Here is a 27,192-nt window from a genome sequence, read left to right on the forward strand (position 1 = left end):
AAAGTTTTACTGTGTTCCAGTAAAACTTCACTTACAAAACATGTATATACCGTACATATGTATAGCTCAGGGAACTAAATTCAATACCTTGTAATAGCCTATAATGAAAAAGAACATGAAAAGGAATATATATATATACAAAACTGAATCACTATACTGTAAACCAGAAATTAACACAACACTGTAAACCGACTATACTTCAGTTTAAAAAAGCAATTACCCCAAGGCTGTCATTTGCTGACCCCAGAATACAGTCTAGTTTAGAGAAGTAATCAGAATCCTGGGGGCTCCCAGGTCTGCATGAGTGCACAGTTTAGTTCCCTGAAAGAGTGGTTTTATAAACTCTAAAATATTATGCAGCCATCTAAGGTGGTTTTCACCACCTTTCATTTATTCAACAAGAATCTATCAAATGCCCATCGAGAACTATCCTAGAACAAGATGGTAGTGGATAAGGATGAATCACACGGACTTTGGGGGGAGTACCAATATCAGACTGTTATGTGATTGTCAGGTTGGGGTCATAGGGTAAGATGACAGCCTGGTAGGTGGGGGTGGGGTTTTCCCCTGAAGGGAATGGATGTTCACATAGTTACTTATTTTGGGACGTGGTTAATTCTGGGCAGGAAATGAGTTGGCACTTTGGCTTGGGATGGTCACACTTCTTTCTCTCTGGGGCCAGGGAGAGTTGGGTCAGGATTCTCAGTCATGAAAGGGCCTGGGTAATTCTGGTAGTGGAGAGTAAGGTATTGCCTGTCTTTTTGGATTTAGGCCTAGAGTGATTGGTATCTTCAGGTTCATAATTTTCCACTTAGCAATGACAGTGACCAAGAGGAGAAGCAGCCAGCATTTCTGGAGCAGCCAGAATGAAGCATGAAGGCTCAGGGATGTAGAATCACTGGTCTCAAGGTAGCAGTGTCCCTTCCAGAGTCCACAATAGGGTATGAGTGGTGGGGAATCATACCAAAATAATTTGGAAGCAAGAACCACTTTGACACTGGCAGGAAAAGTATACTCTGTTTAAGCAGTGTTCTTATTAAGAAGTCTAGCAAGGGAAGCAAACACGTAATCATACAGTTATGGTACAGGGAGATAAGACTTTTGATGGAGGTGAGAATATCAAGGCCCAGGTTGGAATGCCTGACTTAGCCTGGGAATGGTTCTTGAGAAATAATGTTTGAGTTGAGATTTTATGAATGAGGTCAGCTAACCTAGCTGAGAAGGGAGGGCAAGAACCTTGTAGACAAAGGAGTCACAAATACAGAGCAGTGTAGTGTTTTTAGGGATGCGGCTCCGGAGTCAGACTTTGAGCATTGACATCCTGGCTCCTGGCCTGCTTAAACTTGGACTTGCTGATGCATTTCTTCGAGCCTCAGTTTTCTCATCTGTAACATGGGAATGGCAATCTCTCTTTCATAAGGTGTTGTGAGAATGCAATAGACTACAGTACTTGAAGGCTTCAATATGATGCCTGGAACCTGGTGAGTAAGCTCTCAGTAAGTGTTACCAATAACATCTATTCATATAATATAAAACTGTGTAAATAAACACAGTTATTGAAGGAGAAGCATGGAGAGATCGGCTCAACTGAGGCTGTGTATTCGAGTGTAAGAGTGTAACTTTGGCAGTGGGAATTAAGCCTCCTTAAGCATTTTCTTGCTTTTTCCTCATCGTAATGTGGCAATCCCATGATGGGTTGTGGCCTTTCTTACCTTGACTACTTCTGTGCCTGCGTGCATCAGGCCAGCCAATAAAATGAAACTAGTAGTGAGAGTGGAAGGTGAAGTCAGAAAGTCATGACAGTTATGCCATCTGTGCCCCCAGCAAAGGGAATGAAATGATGAAACACTTCAGCTGGTTTTCCCTTGGCACCTTCCAGTGGTGAAGGGGGATCAGACTTCAACGCAGCATGTTCCTAGCTAGCTGCACTGATATCCTCACCCATTAATTCCCTGTCCTGCTGCAAGTGAAATCTCCATTTTCTGTGTGCTGACTTTGTGCCAGACACTGATCTAGGTGCTGGGGTCAAGAGGAGAGTTCTTGCCTTCTGAATGTACCGCTCTAAGTGGGAAAAAGACACGCAGATACCGACACCTGCCATGAGGGAGACACAGGGGTGGGGCCTCCGTGCTCCACCTCCACATTTTCAATTGGCTGATCTAGGCCAGTTTTCTCTAAAGTATAAAGCATCCCCTGAGTGTTTGTATCACGGATGCCTTTATTGGTCCAGGGGTTAGTTTTCCTGGACACAGATAGGAGTGGCTTTCGTGAATTTGGGGAACCTTCATTCCTCTCAAACATGCCATTGTCTTTTTCCCCTGCTCCTCCCAGAACAGTCAAACTCCTTTGTGGATACGGAATATAATAAAGTTACCTCACATTTGTGTACTTTTCAAGCTGACTGTATGTTTGTTCTCCCACAGCTTTGAGAAGGATTATGCTTCTCATTTTACAGCTGAGGAAATTTAAGTTTACAGAGTGTTTGTGACTCATCAAGATGCTAATATTACTAACTACCTGAGCTAGGATTCAAACTCAGGTTTCCAAACTGTCCTTTCCCATCTGCAGCCCTCAGACTTGTTTTCTGTCTTCCTTGGCCACAGGGAAAGTACATAACCCTCTCTGTACTGTATCCAGAAGTTTCAGCATATTGGCCAGAACTTTGTCCCGGGTCCTGCCTAAGATTCCCAAGGGAGAGAGCTGAACTAGAAACAAATTTTAAAAACTCAGTGATGATAATTACAAATGAATGCCATCATGGTGACTTAATGATGCTTTTGGCATATCCAGACCCCACATATTTGCATAAGCAGCAGAAGGGAAGAGAGACTCCATTTCCCAAAGTCAGCCTAGGGGGAACAGGGAGGCATAATGGATTCAGAGTAATCTTCTCCACTTACCAGGGAAAGTCATGGAAACCAGTGTTTCTCAAACTGTTAGGTGCCTGTGAATCTCTCTTGGATCTTATTAAAATGCAGGTTCTGTTTTAGTAGGTCTGGGTGGGTGTGAAATTCTGCATTTTTAACAAGCTATCTGATGATACCAGGGATGCTGGTCCAGGGCACAATATGGATAGTGAGGATTTAAACCACTGACTTTTAAACTTGGCTTTAAGTTCAGGATCGCAGTCCTAATGCCTGGGTCCTAACCCCAGAGGTCCTAATTTAATTGGTCTGGGATGTGGTCTAGGCATGAAGATTTTAAAAAGTCTTTCAGTTGTTTCTAAAGTACATTAAATTTTGATTTAAACTCTCTAGGGTGACTATCTCCACCTACAAATGATCCTAATAGCACATAGCTATCTTAAAGGGGCAGAAAGAAATGGGTTATATAGTGAGTATTATACCTAGATTATATAAAATATTCAGTAAAGTGAGGGTTTGCCTTTTTCCCTTCTAAATTCTCTAATGGCACAGGTGGATCTGTTTTCTGAAAATTTCACCTTTGTTTAATCAATGTTCTTACTCTCCTGAGTGCTGAAAAATATTTCTAAGAAAAATAAGTGCCTTTCAATTTACATTTCCATATTTGGTAAAGAGTTTTTATTTCTTTTTTTAGATAGCTTATTTGATACCTTTTCCCTAGACAGGGCCTGTTTTAGAGAGCTTTTCTTTAATTATTTATTTAGGAAATACAGCTATTAAGCTGTCTGTTTTGTCCCAGTAACTGTGTTGAGTTGTAAGGATCCAGTGCTGAATAAGATTAATAGGGTTCAAGGAGTTTGGATGTTAGAAAGGAGCTATAGAAGAATCAGAGGTGGACAGTAAAGTATAGAAGAACCAGGGGTGGCACTTAAGGATGAAGCAAATGTGGGAAAAGACAGCAGGGAGTTAGGTGTGGCCAGAAGTGACAGAAAGACTTTGTTGAGGAGATCAGAACAATGATGGGAGTTAACCAGGCAAAAGAGAGCGAAATGGGTATTTCATGCAGAAAGAAGAACAAGTGCAAACACCTGCTGGCAAAGCTGAGCACAGAAGATTTGAGGAATTGGGTGAAGTTCAATGTCATTTAAGCATAGAGCATGGGAGGTGAGAGATGGGTATGAAGGCATGAAGCTGAAGAGAAAGGCAGGATCTAGAGGGAGAGACCTTGGTTTGGAGACCTTGGATTTTAGGAAGGCTGGATTTGGAGTGATTGGAGCATAAAAGGTGGATGTTCATGAACCAGGGCTTGAATCCCAGCTCTCCCATGTGCTGGCTGTGTGATATTGGCCACACCACTCAATGTCTCAGAGTCTCAGTGTCCTTGTTGCCTGCAACCTGCCTGCCTCATCGGGCTGACTGAGGATTAAATGAGCGAGTACTTGACAAGTGCATGTTTGGTAACTGATCATTATTACTTTCAATTTCAAGAACAATGAAAAGTTGTTATTCTGTCTGGAGATGTGATTTGTAAGGAGTAAGACAGGAGACAAGGATGTGAGTTAGGAAGTAATGGGAATGGTGCACATGAAATGATGGTGGCTGGGACTAGAGAACTGGATAAATTGGACAAATGTGGATTGGATGGGAAGTAGGCAAGAAGGGGCATGAAAGTCTCAGATAGCCCCTGAGATTTAGAACATGGGAGTAGTGACAAGTTTGGGGTGCATGTCATGAGGTCAGTTTTGTACATGTTGAGATTGTATCCATCAGGGATCAGTTAGAGGGAGCAGACTTCACTCCAGCTTGCTCAGCAGGAAGGCATTTATTCCCAGGGTATTAAATGGCTTATAAGATGTCAAGAGGGCTGAGGAAACAATCCAGGTTGAACTCTCAGGAGCAACGTCTTACGCCACTCCTAGGAACTGATCCGCTATGGTAGCTGCTGTCTCTTCAACAGTCTTGCAATCAGGAAGCTACCTCCTCTACAGCTACAACACCACTGTTTTGAACAGGAAACTGCCCCAATCAGGAAGCCGCTACTGCCCAGTTCTAGAACCAGCGTGAATCTGCAACAGACCACGTCAGCAGAACGATGCTGCTCTCCCTACACTCAGGCTTGCCACACCTACTAAGCTGGTGTCTGAGCACTGGAACCTCTGCAAATGCAGCTCCAGGAAAACCACGTGCCTCCACAGCTGTGCTTGCAGGGTGACTGGACTAACATTCCAGAATCTTGTCCATCTCAGACCAAGGTATTCTAAAGCCCAAGCTGCGAGGGAATAAGGAAAGTATATTTTTAGCTTTCCCACTTCCAGAGCAGGGAAAAGCACGCTAGAACAGTATTTTGCAAACTGTAGGTTGTGACTCACGAGAGCATCGTAAAATCACAAGTTTTTTTGCTCAGTCACAAGTAATAGGGGTAAGTATTACTTAATGAAATGTTTGTCTTAGGTGTGTGTGTTTGTGTGTATGCAACCTTGTTTGCAAAGTAAAGCATTTCTTCCTCTGGGTAATGGTGAAACAAAACAAAACAAAACAGAACAAAAACCCCCAAAACTTGGAAGCCACTACACTAGACATTGAGTCTGTCCAGTCTTCCACTCTAATGGGTAGAGTGCAATAGCTATTGAATATATGGGGTTGGATTTTATGAGAAGAATCAAACTGAGGATAGAGATTATGCAGTCATTGGCAAGAAGATGAAGGCAACGGGGTTGATTAAGTCACCCAGAGAGACAACATGGAGTGCAAAGAGAAAAGGGAACACACCTCAAGGAACACAGACATTTGGTCTTGGGGGAGAAGAAGTCATCTCCTGCGGGTGTGCTTGTCCTTCTTGCACACGGGGATTTTTCGTTTTCTCTCCAAGAAGAGAACTGGATCCAGGGAAGCCCTGGGTGCTTTGGAAAGGTGTATTTCAAACACAGGCCAACTAGAGCTGATTTTGCAACAGCCACGCACACACTGTGCTGGGTCATAGGCCGGCACCTGGCCTGGGCAGGAAGAACTCTCTAGATTCCAAGGCTGCAGCTTATGAGGAGAAGTCTGAACCTTCACTGGTCAAGGCTGACTCAGTAGCTTTAGGGTACTATTTCTAATTTTCAAAGAGAACTTTTGCTGTATTGAAAAATGGCAACAAGTGGTGGGAACTGTTACAGGAAGATGTCCTTATTGCAACAAAATTGGGAGGCAAACTACATGTTCATCCATAGGAGAATGAGAAAAATGTGGTGTATTCAAACAATGAAATAGTATATAGCAGTTAAATGAATGAGCTATATTGTCGTGTGTCAACCTGGATAAATCTCAAAAACTTAACATTATGTGAAAAATTTCAAGCCACAAAATGTTATTTAAAATATGATATCATTTATTGAAAAATTTAAAACTGCACAAAATTGTACCATATATTCTTATGGGTAAACAAATATAAAAATTATGTAAGTGAAGGAGACATGCAAACTTCCAGGCAGTAGTTACCTCTGGGGAAGGCATAGGGAAATGGATGGAGGGGTGAGACTTTATCTGTATTGTTACATTTTTTTAAAAGAAGCAGAAGCAAATATAGCAAAACAGTAATAGTTATTAAATACACTGGTAAGGCGTGGGAAAAATATTACTTTCTGTTCTTTTTAAAATTAAAAATAAATACAAGCATACATAAGTTTTACAATATCCAAAGCAAGAACAGACTTCCTTCTTTGACCCTAGGTTAAATATATGATCTGTAAAACAATTATTAGGGAAAAGCATATACACACACTCATACATATATGTGTATGTATATAATATACACATGTGTACACTCTTATATACACATACTTATATACACATACCTACTTATACACACATATACATACACACATATATGCATAGCCTCAAATTAAAACATGCTTTTAATTTTTTTATTGTAAAATATCATCCTTATATTTCTTCAGTTTCTGAGAGAGAGAACTTTTACATCATGGGATACTTTTACTACCTTTTTCTGTGATTTGAGCATGTACAGAATTTATAGACACATTAAAATGATCCTGGATTGATTTGAGAGGGGCTAGGAGAAACAGAGGAATCCCTGAATGCTGGGAACTGCTCCAGGGCAGGGCAGGAAAGATGTGACCTGAGGAGTTATACAAAGGCTGTTGGCGGAGACCAGTAGGACCTAGTGGGAGATAACGGAGTCAGGAGGCTGGGCTCAAATCCCAGCTCAGCTACCAACCACATATGGGACTCTGCCCCAAACTGGGCTTCCGTTCAAACGCTAGCTTAGCTGATCTCTCAGGATCTTTCCACAGATGACACTGACTGACTTCTGTTAACTTACAGGCTTTGTCTCCCAGTGCCAGAATAATCAGTGGAATTCCAGGGATTCTGAAAGCCTCCCTTGTGTGGTAAATTCTGCCCAGTTTCCCTCAGTACTTCCTCCCTTTGGTGCCCATTCATATCAGCCCTGCTAGGGGTGCTGGGTCCTTCTCTGAGCCAACCTTTTTGTGACAGGGAGCGATTCTGAGAAGTTGGATAAGGGAGTTACAGGAGACATCAGTGTGTGATGGAGAAACTGGGTGAAGGAAAAGTTGTCAAATGTGGATGAAGAAAGTCCTGTGAATTTTCACAAAGGCAGGAGTACATTTACACTGACTTGTTAGATTTTTTATTTTAATTTTTATTTATTTTTTGGAGGGTATGGGCAATTAGGTTTATTTATTTATTTTTAGAGGAGGTAGTGAGGATTGAACCCAGGACCTCATGCATACTAAGCATGTGCTCTATCACTTGAGCTATACCTTCCTTCCTGACTTGTTATTTTTCATCAACTCATTCATCACCTTCCTCTACAAATTCTACCAGTGTACTGTGTGTGTGTGTATTTTGGGGGTGGAAGTTTGTGAACTCCAGGTGAGTTTTTACCGAAGAGGCATGTTTTCAGTAGTCTGGGTCCCCAGTTAGCAAAATGATTTGTTTTACTTGCATAGATGGTATCATTTGCACACAACATTCCCAAGAGGTAGGTGACCCTCAGAGAGTGACAGAATTTCATCTCAAACTTTCTAGGATGTCCACTCCTATGTATTATAAGTTGAGTTATTGATTATTGTCTTGTACTTTTTTTGTTTTGCTACTGGATTCCTTTACATTATGTGCTTCCTGTGTATTCAGATGTTGGCTTTCAAAGCATTGCTTGACAGATGCTAAGATTAAGAACTCTTTGTGATGTAAAAATAAGGTACCTACCTCAGCTCGGAGAAGGGTTGGTGATAAATGAAAATGAAAACTTTCTCAAGTTAGAGTATGAGATGGTAGAAAATTTGCTTAGTTTACACATGTTTAGGTTGCAGATACCTTTTCAAGAGTGCATTAGTTGGTTTAAGCAAGATTTCATTTATCCTACAGAGTTAGGGTATAAATACCAGAAACTCTCTTGTAGCTTTGGGTTCTCAAAACCTCTCTATTTTTACCACCTATCACTTGGCTTGCTGAATTCAACACCTTTCCCAATGCTTACTCTTCCCAAAGAATCTACTCACAGAAACATGTTAAAGAGAAATGTAGACTTCACTGAATATTTCATAGTGGAGACCTAGGAGGGGTCAACATAGCACCCTGCTCAGTAAATGCCTTAAATCTCTCCCTTAGCCACTTTTGTTCTCCAAAGCCCCTCTCATCCATACCAGCACTGCTGGGTTTTTTCCCCCTTCTTTTAAATATTTTCTAGTCTTTCTCTGACAAACTTTCCTGAATTCTTAACTCCTTTCTTTTCTATCCTTCAATTTGAGAAAAATGCAAAATTTTGCTCCATTCTTTTGCATAACAGGTGAGGGTCCCTGTACTTCTGATGCATAACCTCAGGGGTTTATACTTCAAGTCAGTGGTCCTTCTCTCAAACAAACAAGGTGCTCCTTCGAAGCCGACAATGGACAAATGTAAACGTTGATTGAAATGTCATGGCCTCCTAAATCAGAAGGGGACGTGGCCTCAGAAGTCCTTTTCACCATTTTCAGAGTCATCGTTGTCTATCAACAATGTTGTGGGGCCTTAGAAATCCTCCTCAGAAATAGGTTCCTGAGAGATGGTTGAAGCAGAGAACAGAAAGCGATCACGTGGGGGATGGCAGCGGCTGTCCTCTGACTCGATGACTGGTCACCTTGACCCCTGCATGCTGACTGAGTGCCTGCTGAACTCACGGCGCTTTCCTGACAGGAAACAAAAGCTGTCTGTGGTTGACTTACTGTCAGTCTTAACTGAGGTGGAGTCATGCCTAGTCGATGGTTTTCCAAATACCCAGAAGGTATCAGATGTTCAGTTTTACACATTTGAGATCCTACAGTTCGTACTATTTGGCAAGGTGCCCTGAATCTTGTCCCCAAATCCTGATTGTGTCAAGGTGACGTGCAGCCAGAACTACAAGTACTGTCAGTTTTATGCCAGTGTGCAGGGCCTTTGGCTGGGGGCTTTGAGAACACTGCCTGGAATCTTAGTTCACAAGTCTGTGATGAGAGAACCTGGTCTCTACAGACGGAAGAGATTTTGGAGATATTCAAACCTAGCCCCTTGATTTTTCAGACATGGATCCTGAGTTCCAGGGAGGGGAAGGACTAGCTCTAGGTCATACAGTGAGCTAATGGTTGGGCTAGGGCCTAAATCCATCCCTTTTGATTCCTGTGTGGGTCTCTGTCCACCACACCACACTGCTTCCCTGCCTTCTTTCTGCAAGATACTTCACTCAAAACCCCCTTTTCTTTTCTTTTCTTTCCTTTTTTTTTTTTTTTTTTTTTTTTAACCCTGGAGCTGTATCTTCCCAAGAGACAGAAAGAGAAGTGTGCTATTTAATTCCCTTCGTGGTTTTAGTCTTGGTTAAAGTTTTCTTTTTTTCCCCCCAAGTGCCTGGATGGATGAAGTGCTGTATGACAGAGAGTTCCTTTCTTCTTAAAAGCCAGAAGAAACAGTTCAGTCTGAACTACTGTATAGGAAGATGGAAAACACATTCTCAAGAGGAAAGGTATTTGTATCCACATACTGAAATTTATCCACCTTGACCGATATGGTGGTGTTGACCTGGAGGTGCTCCAGCAAGAACTGAGAGAGATTCTGGTATATGTTTTTAGTTTGCGCTCCAGACTCACACACTGTCACCAGTGTCTGCTTTTTGACATCTTTGTTGATGAGAAGCTCCAACTTCAGGTCGACAGAATGTTCTGGGCATTTCACAAGAAACTGCAGTTGGCAAATGATGAAGTACCAACCTGGGAACTGGACCACTAGATTCCCATCCTGATACCGGACTCCATGGATAATGCCATCTTTGTTCCAAGACAACTTGGTTTTGTTTATATGCTTTGACACTGGAAAGAGAAGGACAAAAGAACCCCAGAATTATTAGGCAAATTTCAGATGCAGATTGGAAAGTTTGAAGTCTTTATTTAAGGTTCCCTATTCAAGACCAGTGTTTTCTGTATATTGCCTGCTGTTTCAGCCATCTGGAATATCTTCCGCGTTACTCCTAGGTGCTGCTTAATGAGTCAAGGCACAGGTGCAAAACCACCCCTCTTCCTCTTCTGTAATGCATAAAGCTGGAGGGTCAGAACACACGTGGCATTAGACCTCTGCCTCCTACACAATTGTTTTCCACTTAACTATTACATTATTCTGTTATTGTTCTAATTATTATTTTTCACTTTTTAGACTATAAGGTCCTAGACTGTATTCTCCATAAATTCGGACTGTCAGGCTCATTTATTCAGTCAATCAATGAATGTTTGGTCAATGGGAGACCACTATTTGGTAGGCATTGCACAGAGTATCAGAGATAAAGCATTCAATTTTGTTCAATTAGTAACCAGTTTAGGCATCAAGAGGTCCAGGAGAATCTGTTTTTAACTGTCACACAAACATGTGTCCTTTAATTGTTCATCGTCTGAATGTTTAAATGTCTTCCTCTCTTAAAAAGGATGGCCAAATATAGTTGTGTAGACCCTTCAAGTGCACATTAAAGGACTCTTCCTAGCTGAGATACATAGAAAAATAGAGAATTAGCAGACTCTCTAAGCTGACATGTTGGTGTCTGAAGCCAAATCTCTGAGTCTTAACAAGTGAAAATCAGCACTGATTGGTAAGGGTGCCTTCAGGACTGGGAAGCTGTCATGTTCATTTTAATTGCTTCCCTTTAAACCTCATTGTGATTCAGTTGAAGAATAAGAACTCATCTAACTGCAAAACTGAAGTTTTAGAATGAGCAGAGTGGCTATTTCAGAGGATGTTGGCCATCTCCTCTGCACCTCATCTTCCCCAGTGTAAATGCCTCCTATTATTTCATTTATAAGAGGCCTCTTCCCTGAGGCATGCTGCAATATGCAAATAGGCCCATGCCAACATGCTCATTAAGCTGTCAATCTGGGCACAAGGCAATTTTGTGGTTCCCTTGTGAATAACTTGATAGAGGCAGAGATTAAGAGCCTGCTTCCCTTGCATGAGGAAGAGTACTGTATACTTGGCCCGCAACCTGAAGACAGGTGAGTGAAGAGGGACGGTGGGGTGGGACACAGATGCCTTCAGAGGCCAAGGAGGCAAACGTAAAGGAGGGAATGAGGCTGAAGGAGCAGGAGCTTTGAGCTTTAGAGAGTACTGTTCTCCCCGCCCCCCTGCCCCCAAGGCATTTATATCCAAATTGTAAAAAAATACCATGCAGGCTAAACAGAAGACATCTGCAGGTCACATCTTGCCATGGGCTTCTACTTGTGAACTCTGGCTTAGACATTTCAGAAAGGCCACAGGAAGTGGTCTCATCTGGTTGGGATTCCTGCATTTGGTTACTGACCTTGGAGGTAGGCCCATGACTTCTTGAATGGACCCCTTTCCAGGATACATAAGATGTCCTCTGAGCAGTTCCCTAAAAATAAGGAGATTATACATTAACTATCTTTCTCTACTCTGGAAACTGGAGACACCAGATCTTTTTCCATGATCCTTTGATGAGACAATGACTATTCTGTTTCCATTTTGAGGGCAAAAGGAAAACCTGTTTATTTCTCATTTTGCAATAGAGTACCTTAGGATTTAAAAAAAAAAAACTTGATTGCTTCCACTTGGGCTTTTACAAAAGACTGGAAGTTGGGGGAAGGAAACAAACATGGCCTGAGTTCCTATAGGTACCAGGTGCCATTCTTGTCACCGTATGTATCTCACTTCACTTGATCTTTGCAACAACTCCATGAGAGAGGTATAACTAATTTGCTTTGAGAGATGGAAAAAGGCCTGGGGACCAGACAGATGAAGTACATTGTCCTCTGTCACTCAGCCAGGCAGTGGTAGTAAGAACACTAACACTGGTAGTAATGATTGCCATCCTTCCTTTAAGGGTGCACCAAATCCTGGTCTGTGTACCTTTACATATTTCAGCTGATGTAATTCTCAGAATAACTCTGCAAGGCTAATCTTATGCCTAGACATGGTCAGTGATGCAGAGTCATGCAAGTTGATGGAAACCCTGAGATTCACCCCCATGTCTATCTGATTCCAGAGACCATGTTTCCTTCTCAAGGCTGCTTTTCTAGACAGAGGATATAAACACATCCTAGTGCTCAATTTGAAGAGGATATAGGATTAAAGAGATCTAAGCAGGGAGCCTGATATCTAAAGCTTCCTTGGCAGGGGAAAAGGACAATGTTTATGTCATCATGGTATTTAAGAAATAAAAATATTTGTAATATATTCACTGATGATGGCAGCTTAGCTTCTTATTATAGTAACTATTTTGTATGCAGAGAACAAAGTTATAAATTTCCTGCAGTGACTCATGAGTTCAACTACTAGGCAATTTTTTTTTTCCTCTTTGGGCCTTGGTTTCTCTATCTGTACAACTGACATTCACATCTTTTTGGTGGTGTCACCAGAGATGACCATTCATGCCACCCATCAGAGGATAGGCAGCCATAGGCCCATTCAGAGAAAGCAGCCACATCCTAGTGTGGTTGCTCACTGGATCTTCGAGTAGCATCTGCTGAGTTCACAATCTTCTTCGTTGCCCTCTCTGTCCAAGCCTGAGAAAATATCCCTCCTGGCCTTCCTTACAGTGGGACGTGGCCTAGGAGTGGTTGAAAGTTAAGTGAAGAGTTCCCTCTGCTGTCTGAACAAGCTCACTGCTACTGGTACCCCCAGCAGAAGCAGGGGGCAGTTTTTATCCTTATCTGCCCTCCAGGCATAAAGAGGTTCTGGTCCAGATGTCTCTTGAGTGAGGAGGGCTGGTAGGCCAGCTTCCATTCTTCTCATCCCATCTCTCACTTACCCTCTAACTAGTGTTCTTGTCCTGCCTGTTTCAGCCTGCAGCCCACACTCTTGGGTGTGTTTAGTCACAACAGTGAGGGCTGCTCATTCTTGAATGCGCTGTGACTACTGGTAGAGGGTCCCCGGCCCTGCTTCCTCTTTGGGGATGTGGAACTTCAAGTCGGAAGAAATCGCAGAGAGGCATGTCTGGCTGCATCTCTCTGCATCTCTTCTCTGCTTGGAACCCCTTTCTGACACTGCTGTCCCTGCAGGATTAGAACAAGCTCCACCACGTGGCATTCATGTTCCCTTGTGTTCTCATCCCTACTGAACGCTGCGGTTTCATCTGTCACCTCCCCTATTTCCCCTGCACTCTCTGTACCAATAGTGATAGTAGTAGTAGTAGTGATAGAAATAATAAGAACAACAACAACAACAATAATAATAATACCTAATACGTATTGACTCATGGCTGTTTTCTAGGTATTCTGCTAAGCATGTTACATGCATTATTTTACTTAATTCTCACTAATCACTCCATGAGAAACGTACTATAAGGACATCTCTCTTGTACATAGGAAACCGAGGCTTTAAAAAGTTAAATGTTTTGTTCCCATTGGCACAGCTAGTCATTGGTGGAGTAGAGGTTCAAACCCAGGCTATCTGATTCTAACGCCCAAGTGGAATTTGGATCACTTAACTGGAGCTTGGAGGCATGGAGTGCCTGCAAACACACCATATTGGTTTTCCCATTCCACCTGGAATCCTCCCCTTCACTGGGAAGTGATTCCTTGCTTTAAACGTAGCCTGGCAGTCATCTCCTCCATGAAACTTTCTTTGACCCTTCCCTCTGTTTGCCTGTTTGCCTCTTCCTTTAGACCATGAACCCTCAGGGCAGAGACTACTGTTTACGTATTTCCATTGCTAACCCAGAAAATGCTCTGTAAACGTTTGTTGAATTGAATCATCTAGTCTATCTCTTACTTCCCTCTGTGGGTGTCAAGTAAGTTCTTATGGCTTGAGTAGGGTGAATGCAGGTGCTTGGCTTGCCTTTCCCTTCTGGGCTGGAATAACACCTGGCCTTATTCTCCCATTGGTTCTACAGGTTAGGTTAGATTACTCAGGAAGTAAGACTCGTGCCCTGGGCTGAGGCCAGCATGTCACAGCAAGAACAAGCTCTGCTCCTTGGCTGGAGACCCCCTCACACCGTGCCACTTGTGATGGCATCTGTCAGGTGAGCATCTGTAAACAGGTGGCTGTAGAAGTACAAGCCTGGGCTTGCCTCTCACACATGCAGGTTTTTTTTCTTTCCTCTTTGGTCTTTGCATGTTTGCTGGGTTGACCTCAGTTGTAATTCTGAGAAACCCAAGGATGGAAAAAAACAACAACTTATTTTGAAGCATTTGCATTTCCTGAAGTCAAATGCCATGGCGTATCGGCGTATCTTATTTTTTCTTAAAGAGTCTTTCAGATGGTTTCAAGAGAAAGGAAAAACACAGGCCACTCTCTTGAAGAATGACATTACTAGAGCTGGCTAAGGGAAGTGCTGGCTAAGGGAAGGGGGCTGGGAACCAGGACACTGGAGGAGCTCTTGGGGGAACCAGGCTGCTGAATTTGGAGGGAATCCTAGGAGAAGGCGCACCACTGGCCTTTAGCATCTGACAAGGCTGTCAGCAGGAAGACAGGGAGCCTGCTCTGTGGGGCCCGAACACTAAGGCTCCATGGAAATTTAAGGAGGTGATGCACTCAGCTAACAGTTAGCATTATTCTTGTCCCCATTTCTCAGATAAGTCAATGGGAATGCTTTCACTAAGGACACACAAATCACACTCCAAGTCACAGTGCTGGCAGCTCAAATATTTGACCAGTTAGTGTTGGTCAAAGATGCATTGGGGTGTTTTGAGGGTCATGAGGCCCTTGTCAAGACCTAGATAAATATTTCTTGGGTCATCAGCCATGTGACTTGAGTCTCCTCATCACCCGGTGAATCCATGAGATGAGTTTCTTTTTTGATTATGTGACAGGAATAAGTAATTTATAAATAGGTGGTGCTACATGCAACTGGAATCCTGTAGTATCCCTAGAATTTTGAATGTTTGGAGCATAAGGAGCAAAATGCACTCCTGTTTCATTCATTTCCCAGCTGAATGTGATGTTTAGAGGGGTTTTGTTTGGAGAGCTAAACACTGGGGTGGAGAGGTGAGAACAATCTGTAAGTCATGGCAGATTAGATGACCTGAGATTTGGAATCTAGGAATTTCCCTGCTCTGGGCTCTCATGTCCCTAGTAGATGAAGAGCAGTGTGGATTTGATGATCTAGAAGGGCCCTTTTAGCTGATTCCAGCTGGCTGTCTAGACTCAGCTGCACACTGCCAGGCCTGCTGCAGGGGCAGAAATTCAGTCCCAGCTCCAACTGTCTTTGTGGGTGTTTTGCTTTACCCCAGCTAAGAGTCTGTCTTCACACATTAAGATTTCCAGATACCTGCAGTAGTAGAACAGAGCATTTTAGGTCTGGGGACAATCTAAGTTATGAACAGCCTGGTTCTGTAAGGATTTTCATGGTTTCTAGAAATGGAAGTTCCCTGAGAAGTCATCTGGCCAGGCTTAGTAACTACATAACACATGTGCTCCCCATTGTTACCCCCATGACAGTCTTGTCCTATGAGTTAGTGACAAAGGCAGGGCCAGATCCCAGGAGTCCTTGCTCCTTTGGGACATTCCGTCTTTTAGACAACTCAAGTCCTTGTGAATTCTTCTGAGGACCAAAGCCTTCAGATGGATGAGATATGTTAGCTGTTTTCCCAAGCTTTGGTCTCCTCTAGAGGGATCATGGAACTTCCTTGGGCTTTATTTGGAAGCCTGGAGAGAAATATGTGCCAGTGAAACCCTCTTGGCCAGATGCACAGAAGACAGAGATAGTGAGAGAGAGAGATGTTGCTTAAGGTGGTTTAAATGGTCATGATCTAGAGGTCAGTATAATGGTAACCTGAAGACTGGAACCCATCTTGAGATCTCAATAGTAGTCCTGAAATGGCCATTAGATGCCAAGTTAATCAAGACCCTAGATTTATGAGCAGGAGACTGAACCCAAAGGGACTGAGGCTCTGGTTCAAGGCCCACAGTAGATTAGTAGTAGAGCTGGGTTCAGAGCACGGGTTTCCTGACTCCTAGTCCAGGGCTCTGTCCCATGATTTTTAGTCTTCCTATGGAGCAGGGAAGGTTAAATGTAGAAAGAAGTAGGTTTGCAGCCACCATACATGCTGGACTGAAAACTGAAGAGACAGCTGAAGGTGCTGGGAAAATAAGCACTGATGAGCCTTCTGGGCTCCCTCTTCCTGGAAGAATGCTAGCAGGTGACTTCAGGCCCATGAGCTGAACCCTGACAAGTCATAATTCAGGGACAGTCACGCATTCATTAAGATGCAGCAGTGCCCAAGGTGGCAAAACAAACCACCCTACCATTCTGGCCAGAAGGTATGTGGTCTGAGTGCCAGGCACCTTCCCGCTTGGTATGAGTACCAGACAGACACAGTGCACCTCAAAGAGAGCACCTGGGTTCTGGTCAAGACTTTTAGCTTCAGACCTGTCACTTCCCCTTACTGACCTTCAGTTACTGCATCTGTAAAGTAGGGTTGGTAACAGTCAACCCAAATGTATGGATGTTGTGAAGATGCAATGAGATTATGGATGTCAACTGGCCAGAACAGCAAGTGGCTTAGAGGAGACACTCAGAAAATGGTAGCTCCTTCCTCCTCTATTCCTCTTTTCCTAGTTTTTACAGTGGCACAGCTTAGCAGTGCTGCTTAGCAGAGTGATTTGGCTGGTGAAATGCTCATTAAACCAAAGCTCGTGGCATTATCTGATGGATTGGGGTTTCTCAATTATGTACAGAAGTGTTTGAGGCCATCTGATGCTCCCAGAAAGTGTGCAGAATCCTCCTTCCATCTGTTGAAAGTATGTTAATCCTTCCAAGAAGGCGAGGAATTATCCTAATGACTGCATTTACTGCGTCCAGGCTTCTTAGTTCCATCCCTCTGGTGGAATATCTAGGAGAGTCTCGACAGTGACATCTAGGGGAGAGTCTCTCCGTTATCTGTAGAATTTGGAATCAAAATGAGTCCTTAACCTATGGATCATTTCAGCTGGCTTCAGTCTGACGTTTCCTTAATGCCACCAGGCCAACTAGTGATGGAGAAACTCCAGGATGGGCTAATTGTTAAACAAAGGACAACTAGGTGACCCTAGATTTATAAACAGCATATGGGGACTACCCATCCTGGCATGCTCTGTGTTAAGCACATAGAAAGTCATCAGTAAATACAAATTGAGATCAAGTTGAAATTCATTTGAGTCACTTGAAGGTTACTTAGGATTTTGTGGTCTTTTCAATCCTGACCTGCTGTAGTATATGAGATAAAACCTTTTGACTCTATGGGTATTTCCTCAGAATTCACTTATACTAAATGCAGATTGAATTGGTATTACTGGAAGTATTTAAGAAGCATCTTCTAAAGTCTTTCATTTAAAAGGCAAGGAGGGTCTGGAGTCATATGGTGATATCTGCTCACATTTTAAACAACTTTTAAGAAACAGCTTCTAGCTATTCTAGGTGCAGAATTATGCCAGCACACTTAGACAGGTAGGCTTGGGATCCAACAGGCTTGGGTTCAGATTCTTCCTCTGCTACTGACTACATCATGTGGCTTTACACAAATTACTCGGCCTCTTTGAGTTCTCCCCAAAGTGAAGATAATTATACCCTCCTTTGAAGAGTTGGGAGGATTAAATGAGATAATGCATAACAATGAGCCTGGTGTCTACCACCCAGCGTATGCTCAGTAATGATTGGCTCCCATTCCCTGGCCCAGGGCTTGCACTGCTGGGCTTGTGGAAATTTAAGCCAACACATGTGGTACCCAGAGAGCTTGGATGAAATATATAGTGAAGCCAGTTTGAGGAATAGACTTTCTTTCCCTCCCTTTCTCGTCCTCTCTCTGTCCTTCCCTCCCTACCCCACCTCTGTTTCTTTTTTTTTTTTTCTCCCTTCCTCAATGTATTTGAAAGATGGGCATTTTTTTTTCTGAATTTAGAGACTTGTGATTTGTATGTGCTAAATTCAAGTACAGATTTTAATGTTTCTCACTGATCTGAATATTGTTTTCCTTTTCCTCTCCTTTCATCTCCTCCTGTCTCCCCTCCCCTCCCATCGTCTTCTCCCTCTCCTCTCCTCTCCTCTCCTCTCCTCTCCTCTCCTCTCCTCTCCTCTCCTCTCCTCTCCTCTCCTCTCCTCTCCTGCATCTCCGCTCTCCTCCTGGTGAGAGGGGTGGGGATTAGGCATAGATGGCTTTAGCACTCTGGACGGCCTCTCCACGACCCTCTTCCACCTTATTCCGAGTGGCCTATTTTCTAGTTTATTTCTTGTAGGGAGATTCCTGATTATTGTTAGCTCTGCTTTAAGAAAAACACAATATAAGGATGAGTTTTGAGTGAGTGGGTTTAAAGTAAATGGAGAAGCAAATAATCTCTTTGAGGCCTGTGACTATCTGAAAAGCAATTACCCGCGAACAGGAGTACCCCTACTTGCTGTGGGAAGAAAAAGGCTACAATAACTGGTGGACTGGGCAATCCAGACCCAGCTCAGTTCATCTGATAGAAGTGGGTCTCTGTTTGCTATTTTCAGTCTTTCCAGGGGAGGAGGCTGTTGCTTCTTTACCAGCCTCTTCTGCTGCCAGTGTGGCGTCCTGGTGGGGCTGCAACTATCTGGGTCACAGCTGTGTGATACCAGGGATAGTGAGGGGTTGGTGAGTAGCCAGATCCTTGGTTTAGTCTCATTGCTTTCAGTGGGCAGCTTTTATTGTTTCTTTGGGGGTGGGTTTGCTAGTTACAGTAAGAGAGCCAACCGTACTTGATCTCTTTGAATGCCCACGTTTTCTTTTTAGCAGGAGGAGTGGGAAGGAGAGTAGCTTGCCAAGCCGTGCAAAAATCGTGAGTTGTTAGAATGGTAAAATGGTCAAAGAATCCCAAGATGTTTCTTTGATTCTTAGAAAGTTATCCTTAGAGCAAAATCCGTGCCAGATCAGGTCAGTGGTCTTGCCCCCCTCATTCCTGTTATTTTTAAAAACAGGAAACTCCAGTCCCTGCGAGTTCAAGCCCCAGGACTGGAATGTAGGTATTCCAAAGTTCAACCCAGGTCTCTGCCTTTTGTACCTCGCCTGCACCTGGAGACTGAATTCAGGTGAGGATGGGAAATGCGCAGAAGGGGTTCAGGACCCCTTCACGTAGTCCATCCACTGTTTCCCCTTCCTCAGGGCTTCCAGGAAACTGTAGATATTAGGGGCCACGTGACAGTCACAGGAAAAACAAACTCTGATAACTGGGTAGCTTTGGGGAGGAAGGAATCACCCAGGTCCCGTAACTCCCCAGCTGCAAGGCTGATGCTTGAATTTGGCCTGTAGATCCCCTGCTGTGGGCTGTTGATGCTCTGCATCACTCCACCTTTCATGCAAACCCACGTGTGTGGTTGCCCTAGTGGCCCTCTCTGTCCCCAAGCTCAACAACAGAGTGCATACTTCAGTGACAACAGCTGCAGGAGCGGGTGTTGAGGAAGCGATAAAAAGCCTTGGAAGGATTCGTAACCCTGGGGAACTGGTAGTTGCACTGGAACGAAGCACAGCCATGTTTTCCTCAGCACCTGACTATGTACAAGCCTGGTTAAGCAGAAGGGCTCCAAGGCAGGCCAGCCTGGGCTTTGAGGTCTTGCCCCACTCCTTGCTAGCTGTGCAATCTTAAGCAAGTTGGTAAACCTCTCTGTGCTCCTGTTTCCCTACTTACAAAATAGGGCTAATGACTATCTTCGGGGCTTGTTATGAGATCTTACAAGTGAATCATGAAGCACTCAGCCCAGTGCTTAGCACAGAGTAAATGCCCCCTTCAATGGTCGTTACTTTCACTCCACCAGATCCTCACATATATGTAGTAAAGGAATGAAATAAAAACTGATTCAAAAGTTGTGTACAGAATTCCTCTAGTGCAGGTGAGAACTGACATTTGGTTGTTGGGATTTTGGGAAGGCCTGGGGCTGAGGCCAAGGTGACCAAAATTGTTCTGCAATAAAGTCAGTAGAATTTTCTGCATAGTTTGTGAGGGGAAGTGATGGGGGGGGGTGAAAACGGGGAGAAGAAGGACAGGAAAACAGGTCAGAGGGAGAGTGAATCCATATGCATGGTGAAGGGCTGAACCCCAGGGAGGAGTGTGGGCCCTCGAGAAGTCCGCAGGGAGTGGAGTGTAGAGGCCGCACAAGCACAGAGGGGTCTGAGACTCAATTCTGCATCATCCTCTGTGATGGAAGGCATCGCCCTACCAGCTTCTCCACTTACCCTAAATCCTGCTCTCAGCCTTGCTGTATGCAAATGCCAGGTGCTTCTGGAGCTCTGGGGAAATCGGGTAAAGGGGCCTGTATTCTGGGGTTTGGGCAAATAAGCCACATACACAAGCACACATGAGATTCAAAATGTGGCTGAGGCAGAAAGTCAGAACAAGGAGCGGTGGGAAGCAGCACAAGCTTTCCTCTCCCCACAGCCCTTCCTGAGTCCAGGAAACAGGCTCTGCCAGGTAGCAGACGGGGTCATGTTGGTTGTCTGTTTCACCCTCTTAGTGGCTCTGGGAGTCCTCAGTGAGTCTGTTAAAGCAGAGGAGAAGGGTGTGGGAAAAGGTTCTCCTCCCAGTGTCCTTTCTGGCCCGCAGTCCCAGCTGAGCCCCTGGATGGGCCGCTGAGTCCTAAGCACAGTGGAGTGGGTGTGAGGTGACAGTCTGCTGGTGACAAGTCTTCTGGCCAGGAATGAGAACCCTGTGTTGGACTCGGATATCATTTCACTACAAAAAAGGCTTGATTGTCTGTGGTTTCCCTGCAGCTAAGTGTCATCCTGTGTTACGTTACTTTAGCGTGTGTTTACGCAGCCCGGCTTCCGAGGCTCTGGGTTGCTACCAGCTTCCTGCTGATAGTGGACAATTTCCATCAGCTGGCAGAGGGCTCCCTGGGAAGTGTCTGGCTTCTGCCTGTGTCCATCCCAGTGACAAACCACATGCTGCCCCCTGGAGCTTCTTCCATGGAGTTTCTGGAAATGATTTCCCCTCTGCCTGTGAAGTCTTGCAACGGCTTTTCAAAAGGGCAGGTTGCTACTTGTGCCTGTTTTAAGAGGGGTTTGTTACGGGAGGAGGCTGTGGCTGCAGACTTCCTCAGGATTATTAAGAATCATGTTTTAGACTTTTTTCTTCTATATTTACATATTGAATGAGAGGTTAGAGTATCATAAAAGCATCAAAGCTGGAAAGACCTTTAGTTCATTTAGTACATTGCTGTTATGTTACAGATGGGGCGCAGAGTGGAGGGAAGACTTGCCCAGAGAAGCACAGCCTGCTGGTGTGAAGGTCAGTTCTGGAGCCCGGGTCTTGCTCCAAGGCACTACTCTTTCCACCTCACCCCACTACTGTGCCTGCAGTTTGCCAAGATAAGAGAAGCAGAGACTTGCATTAAAAGCAGGAGAGAGCCAGGGAACACATACGGCAGGTCGCTGACATTTCATGGCTGAAGCATATTATGTAGGGGCTAGAGAGGAGCCCTGGATTCTGATCCCTGCTCTGCCATCAACTCCCTAGGTGACCTTAGGCAAGTCACCTTGATTCCTTGGGCCTCAGCTCGTCATCTGCAAAATGGCAGTATTAATCCCCATGTTGCCCTCTTACAGGATGGAGGCTAAGATCAACCCAAGGGAGGTGTGGGAAGGTCTTTAACAAAAGTTTCATTGCTCTTGTGAGAATTATTAGCACTTTTTAATCTGATTGCAAAAACACTAAATTGTGAACTGAGGTTGGTTTTAGATTCATTTGTGTCCTGAGATCCACAGTGATTGCCATATAAGAAGTGATCTGATAAGTTATCTAGTCCATGACTTCCAAAATTTTGGATTTTACGGACCAAAATGATCTATTCCAAGATGTAAACTCAGTGATCTTATAGAATGGGCAGCTTATTATTTTGCCTATTGTGACCATTAAAACAATAAAAAATAACTGATAAGAAGCAAACCAACTTAATTCCCATTTATATCAGCTTCATGTTGTAAAAGGAAGGACATTTTAATACCAAAAAATACCCGTTTAGGAAAGGACACACTCTGAGAGGGAAGTCTCGTTGGCTACAGGCAAAGGGGGTTACTAGTTAGAGCCCCTGTGGTTGGCAGCCTGCAGATGGAAGTGCCGAAACTGAGACCCAGAATGGCTGAGGCTGTGTCGCCTAATCAAAATTCCCCTTGTCACTGAGATCATGTTCTTCTTAAAGATCACCTCCCCCTCTTGAGAAATGAAGTTCTGGTCCAAACTTGGACAGTCTGGATGGATGTTGAGTGGTGGGAGTGGGGAAGGGAAAATGACATTCCCTCACTGTATTTGGCTTTTTGCAAGGCTCTGTGTTCTGATTCCAAAGCCTGTACTGTTTCCATGATAGGGGTCAGCAAGCCCTGGTGAGATCCAAGCTACCACCTCCTTCTGTGAGTGAGGTTTCACAGGCCTGCAGTCATGCCTGCTGATTTGCATGGAGTCTATGGCTGCTTCTGCACTACAGCAGCAGAGTGGACTTGTTGCAGCGGGGACCTCGTGGCCTGCAAAGCCTAAAATGTTTACTACCTGGCCCTTTACAGAAAAATCTTGCTTACCTTTGCATTATGCCATGCTCTTTTTTACCTTAATGAGGCATTATGGGAATCAAGGTCACGTGCTGAGTAATTGCAGCCGAAGTTAAGCTATTGTTGACAAAGCTGTAATTATTAGTCTGCCTTGAAAGATAAAGAATGCTGCTCTGTTTGGGGGATTTCCCCCTTACATTCTAAGTCTCTGGGTGACAGAGAGCAGAAGCATGGCTAAGGGTATCCTAAAGGAAACTCCAGGTGTGATTGCTGGATTGGTGTGAGGAGCTGTGTCCGGATACTTGTGTCCTTCCTCTGGTCCCAAGGATGCCCTGATGTCTCTTCCTAGGTGGCTATAATGATGTGCCCTTTCTCTTTTACTTTTTTTTTTTTCTGTCTGAGCTGTCTGGTACCCAGCTGTACTTGCTGTCTAGATTCTAAATGTTATAGGACAGAGATGGGGTTAATGTTTTGGGGTTGAAAGAACACCGGATTAGAGATGAGGACATCTGGTTTCTGACTGAGGACATCTGGGTTCCAAATTTGACTCCATATGACCCTGAACAAGACATTTCACTTGGTCTTACTTTTCCTCTTCTGTGCAATAAAATCATTCATCAGAGAATCTCAAAGTTCTTCATTTTCCGTGTTCACCTAACTGCATATCACCGCTCTGGGGCTAGTAGAGACAATGCATTAATTAGTGACTTCAGTGATAGGAAATATGAGGAGTGAGGAGGACTGTTTCACAAGCTCTCGACTTCATTGTGCATTTTGGCTGTTATCAGTTATTTAATGATTACTATGTGCTGGTCACCATGCCAAACAATTTACAGAAGAGATCTGATAGACTTCTCCAGTACCTTCATGAGGTGGGTGTTACTAGTCCCATTTCACAGATGAGGAACTGAGTTTCTCAAATGGGGTGTAGAGCAAAGATTCATACCCACATTTGCCTGACTCCAGATTTTAAGCTCTTAACACAATGCTGCTTTGTGTTTCTGTCTGTGTCCGCATGACAGCCTATGCCAGAGGTAGGGTTTTCATTAGTGGGAGAGTTGAGGGTCGGTGGGAGAACTTGTGGGGACAAGAGTGCAGCTCAGAGACTGCTCAGGTGAATGGAGACGCATCAGCTTCCACCCACTCTTCTGTTGGACACTCAAGATGTTTCTGGTTGTAAATCAGCTATAATGTGATATGTATGGATAATTCCCTGCACAGTTACTTCTGATTTCGAGGACTTACCTCCTTTAAGGTGGAATTTGCCCGGTGGGTTGGGAATGGAGTCCTGAAAGAGAAGAAATAGAAAAACAAAAACAAAAACAAAAACCAATGTGAGGATGTCATCAGATTGGAACAGCTAGTCTTCCCACTCCACCACCCCCATTTTGGTCGGCATCAAAGTATTGTACAATTTAGAATTTGTGTTACACCTGACTCTTAGATTTAAAAAAAATTTATTCACTGTCTTAGTTTACAGTAGGCTTTCTCATCCATTTGCTTTACAACCTGCTTATCAGGAACACAATTGGAGGATTACTGTCCACATTTCACAGGTGAGGAGCCAGGGCTAAGAGAGGTAATAAAGAGTTTATAGTAGCTCAAGGACCAGAATCTGCAACTCTTAACTTTCAGTCCAGTGCTTTTCTTTTCACCTCCATGTGTTATTTTTCCCCTGCCTTGGTCAACATAAGAGCAATCAAATATAGTGTATAAATATATGTGGTTTTTTTTTTCTATATTTGATTCATCAGACAGTGAAAGCATGTTGTAAGCATACCTGGGAAGGTACATTTCTGTCTCTCTTGTGGTTGGAAATTCTGAATTAATAGAATAATTACATACCAAGCATTGTGAAGACACCATAAATAATTAAATTGGGTCCCTGCCCTCATGATTTATTACAAGTTTATATTTGACTGTAATACCTAAATATGTATAATATATAATATAAATAAGCATAAATGTATATTATTTACTTCTATAGTCACATTATCTTTTATGTTATTTATTCTGTAATAAGCATAAATAGATACTTAAATATTTACACCGATAATAATAAGTTCTTCAGAGACTAACTTCCCCACCCCTAGTCTCACTCTCCCTTCTCCCCACCTCAGCCATGGAGACATCCCTCAGGTGTCCTGCCAATAAGGAATGAGTATCTTATTCATCTTTTGACCTGTCTAGGTTGAAGTGTCTTGTAGTGCATTAATAAAGACCTAGAGAGATGTGAGTGTTTCCATGGATGAAAGCAACTTCCCAGCCTCTACCGGAGCATGCAGTTAGCAGCTGCCCACATCGTATTCTCTTAGTGTTCTGTATGAACACCTAGGACCACCTGGAGTTCCCTTTTAGTCTCTCGTTGCTCTGAGTGCTTTGTCCTTTGCCTCCCGCTGCTGATCAATGGCTGTTTTCTTCAGCCCAAGTGAGTGGTAGTGGTTGGGGGTCTCCCGAGACAGAGCACTGATCTGGAGATGGTGGAAGTCAGTATAAATTTGGGGGCTTATGCTTATCAAGGGAAAGGAAGTGAACTTCGCTTGGAAAGTCCTTCCCTCTTTGCTCTAGTGTTCTATGATTTTGCTTTAGTTGAAAGCTCTTAACCTAATTAACTATGCTGAATATTTGTGGTCTCTCAGCTTACGCATGCAGTTTAAAGGAAAACCTGACGTCACAAAATTCCCCTCCAGGTTGCCTCTGTGAGACAACAAACAGCATTTCACGATTTAATAAACACCTAGTTTACTGCCAAGCAGGTCCATGGGTTAGTGTGATGTGTAAATGCATGAAGAAAAACATCGATGTTTAAACGTGGCACTGAGACTGTTGAATCTGTCAGATCCCCAGGAACATACCCAGGACAGTGAGAGAATGCTAGAACAGCAAAACCGATGGGTCGTCCCAGTAGCCACTGGCAGCTGGGAACTGCCAGAGAGTCATACATTTCAGCACATGTTAAACAAGCACCTGGTGTGTGCCAGGCATTATGTTAGTCATATGTGTGGATTTTATGGCTCAATCATTAAAGCATAGATTTAAAATACACAGATACATATAGAATTGCAAGTTATGGCAAGAGCTATGAGGGAAAAGAGGCAGAGTGTTTAGAGATATTACTTCTTGAACTTTAACATGTGTACCAATCACTTAGGGAGCTTGTTAAATTGCAAAGTCTGACTTAGCAGGTGTGGGTGGAGCCTGGGAGTCTGTTTCTGACAAGCTCCTAGGTGATGCTAGTGCTCCTGGCTCACAGAACACACTTTGAGTTGTGAGGTTTTAAGACATAGTATCTGGGAGGAGGATCTAATTTACATGGGGGTTGGAGTTGGGAGTGTCTGTCATTTGAGGACTTTCTGGTTTCCTAGCTTCAGACAGGAAGAAGTTAAAAACAAAGCATCTTGGTACAGGAAAGAATTCTGTTGCTTAACCCTTCACTCAAGGCCCATGGCATCCAAGTGTGATTATCCCTATCATGAAGAGCTCTTAGGACAAGGTCTCCATAGCTTCCCTTGGCTACACATGGTAGACAGAATCAAAGATTCAGGGCCAGACAGGAACCTAGACATCAACAACTTTAGTCCATCAAGCTAATTTTACAGACGGGGAGATTGAGACAAGCTCATGAGTCAGTGGCAGATCCTGGACTGAAATTCTCTAGTGCTCTTTCTACTGCGAAGGAGAAATGCTGTCTTCAGAAGCCAAGGATAGAAAAGCTCATTCTTCCCTATCTCTTCTCCCATTTAGCAGTCCTTGCATTTGGAGGTGGAGGAGTATAAAGAGATGATAACTTAAAATTTGCTGAGGACTGTTTATGCCCTAGGCACTATACTAAATGCTATCCATCATCTCCTCCTTGGCAAGGTACCTCTCAGTCCTAGAATTCTCTCCCAAATCTTGCCTGGGGATTTGGGTCCTGGCTGGGGTAATGTGAACCACCTTGCTTAGCAACTTGGCTTTGAGGTAAATAGCACATAGACTAGACACAGACACAAGCAAACGGACCCTCCCAGGTTGTCACTCTCAGCTTCTTTGAGTAGTTCAGGAAACTCCATCTCCATGATTAGCAACCAGCTACATTTCCTTAAGTGTATTTCTGTCTTTTTTTTTTTTTTTCAGACTCTGGGTGTCTGATGGGGATCCCCAACAATGTTTCTGTGTATTGGGAGAGGAATTGTCACGTTTAACCTGCTTATCCCCGGGTAAGATGACATGATCCCAATCATATTCTCTGCCTAGGACTCTGTTTTCCCACTTCCTTTAATCACTGTGATTATTGAGTTAATAATCCTTTCCTCCACTGGGTTGCTGTGGATATGGACATCATAATTGTATACATAAAGTGTTAGCAAGTACTTGAAAACATTGGCTATTTTGGTTACCCACTTGATCCT

General features: G+C 43.6%; 1 protein-coding gene and 1 long non-coding RNA gene across 2 annotated transcripts in view; one reads left to right on the forward strand and one right to left on the reverse strand.

Annotated features, from left to right (window-relative positions):
- Positions 1–9,879, forward strand: part of LOC141577484 (uncharacterized) — a 74,191-nt gene extending 64,312 nt beyond the window's left edge. The window contains exon 3 of the long non-coding RNA XR_012506526.1: positions 9,744–9,879. This is a non-coding gene — a long non-coding RNA (uncharacterized LOC141577484). The remainder of the gene's footprint in view (positions 1–9,743) is intronic.
- Positions 6,238–27,192, reverse strand: part of TNFSF8 (TNF superfamily member 8) — a 28,112-nt gene continuing 7,157 nt past the window's right edge. Inside the window, exons 2-4 of the mRNA XM_010957196.3 lie at positions 24,047–24,089; positions 11,677–11,748; positions 6,238–10,204 (exon numbers count right to left, since the gene is read on the reverse strand). Coding sequence (XP_010955498.1) covers positions 9,810–10,204; positions 11,677–11,748; positions 24,047–24,089 — 510 coding nt within the window. The 3' untranslated portion in view covers positions 6,238–9,809. The remainder of the gene's footprint in view (positions 10,205–11,676; positions 11,749–24,046; positions 24,090–27,192) is intronic.

This window comes from Camelus bactrianus, chromosome 4 (genome assembly GCF_048773025.1).
Source record: "Camelus bactrianus isolate YW-2024 breed Bactrian camel chromosome 4, ASM4877302v1, whole genome shotgun sequence".
NCBI lineage: Eukaryota > Metazoa > Chordata > Mammalia > Artiodactyla > Camelidae > Camelus > Camelus bactrianus.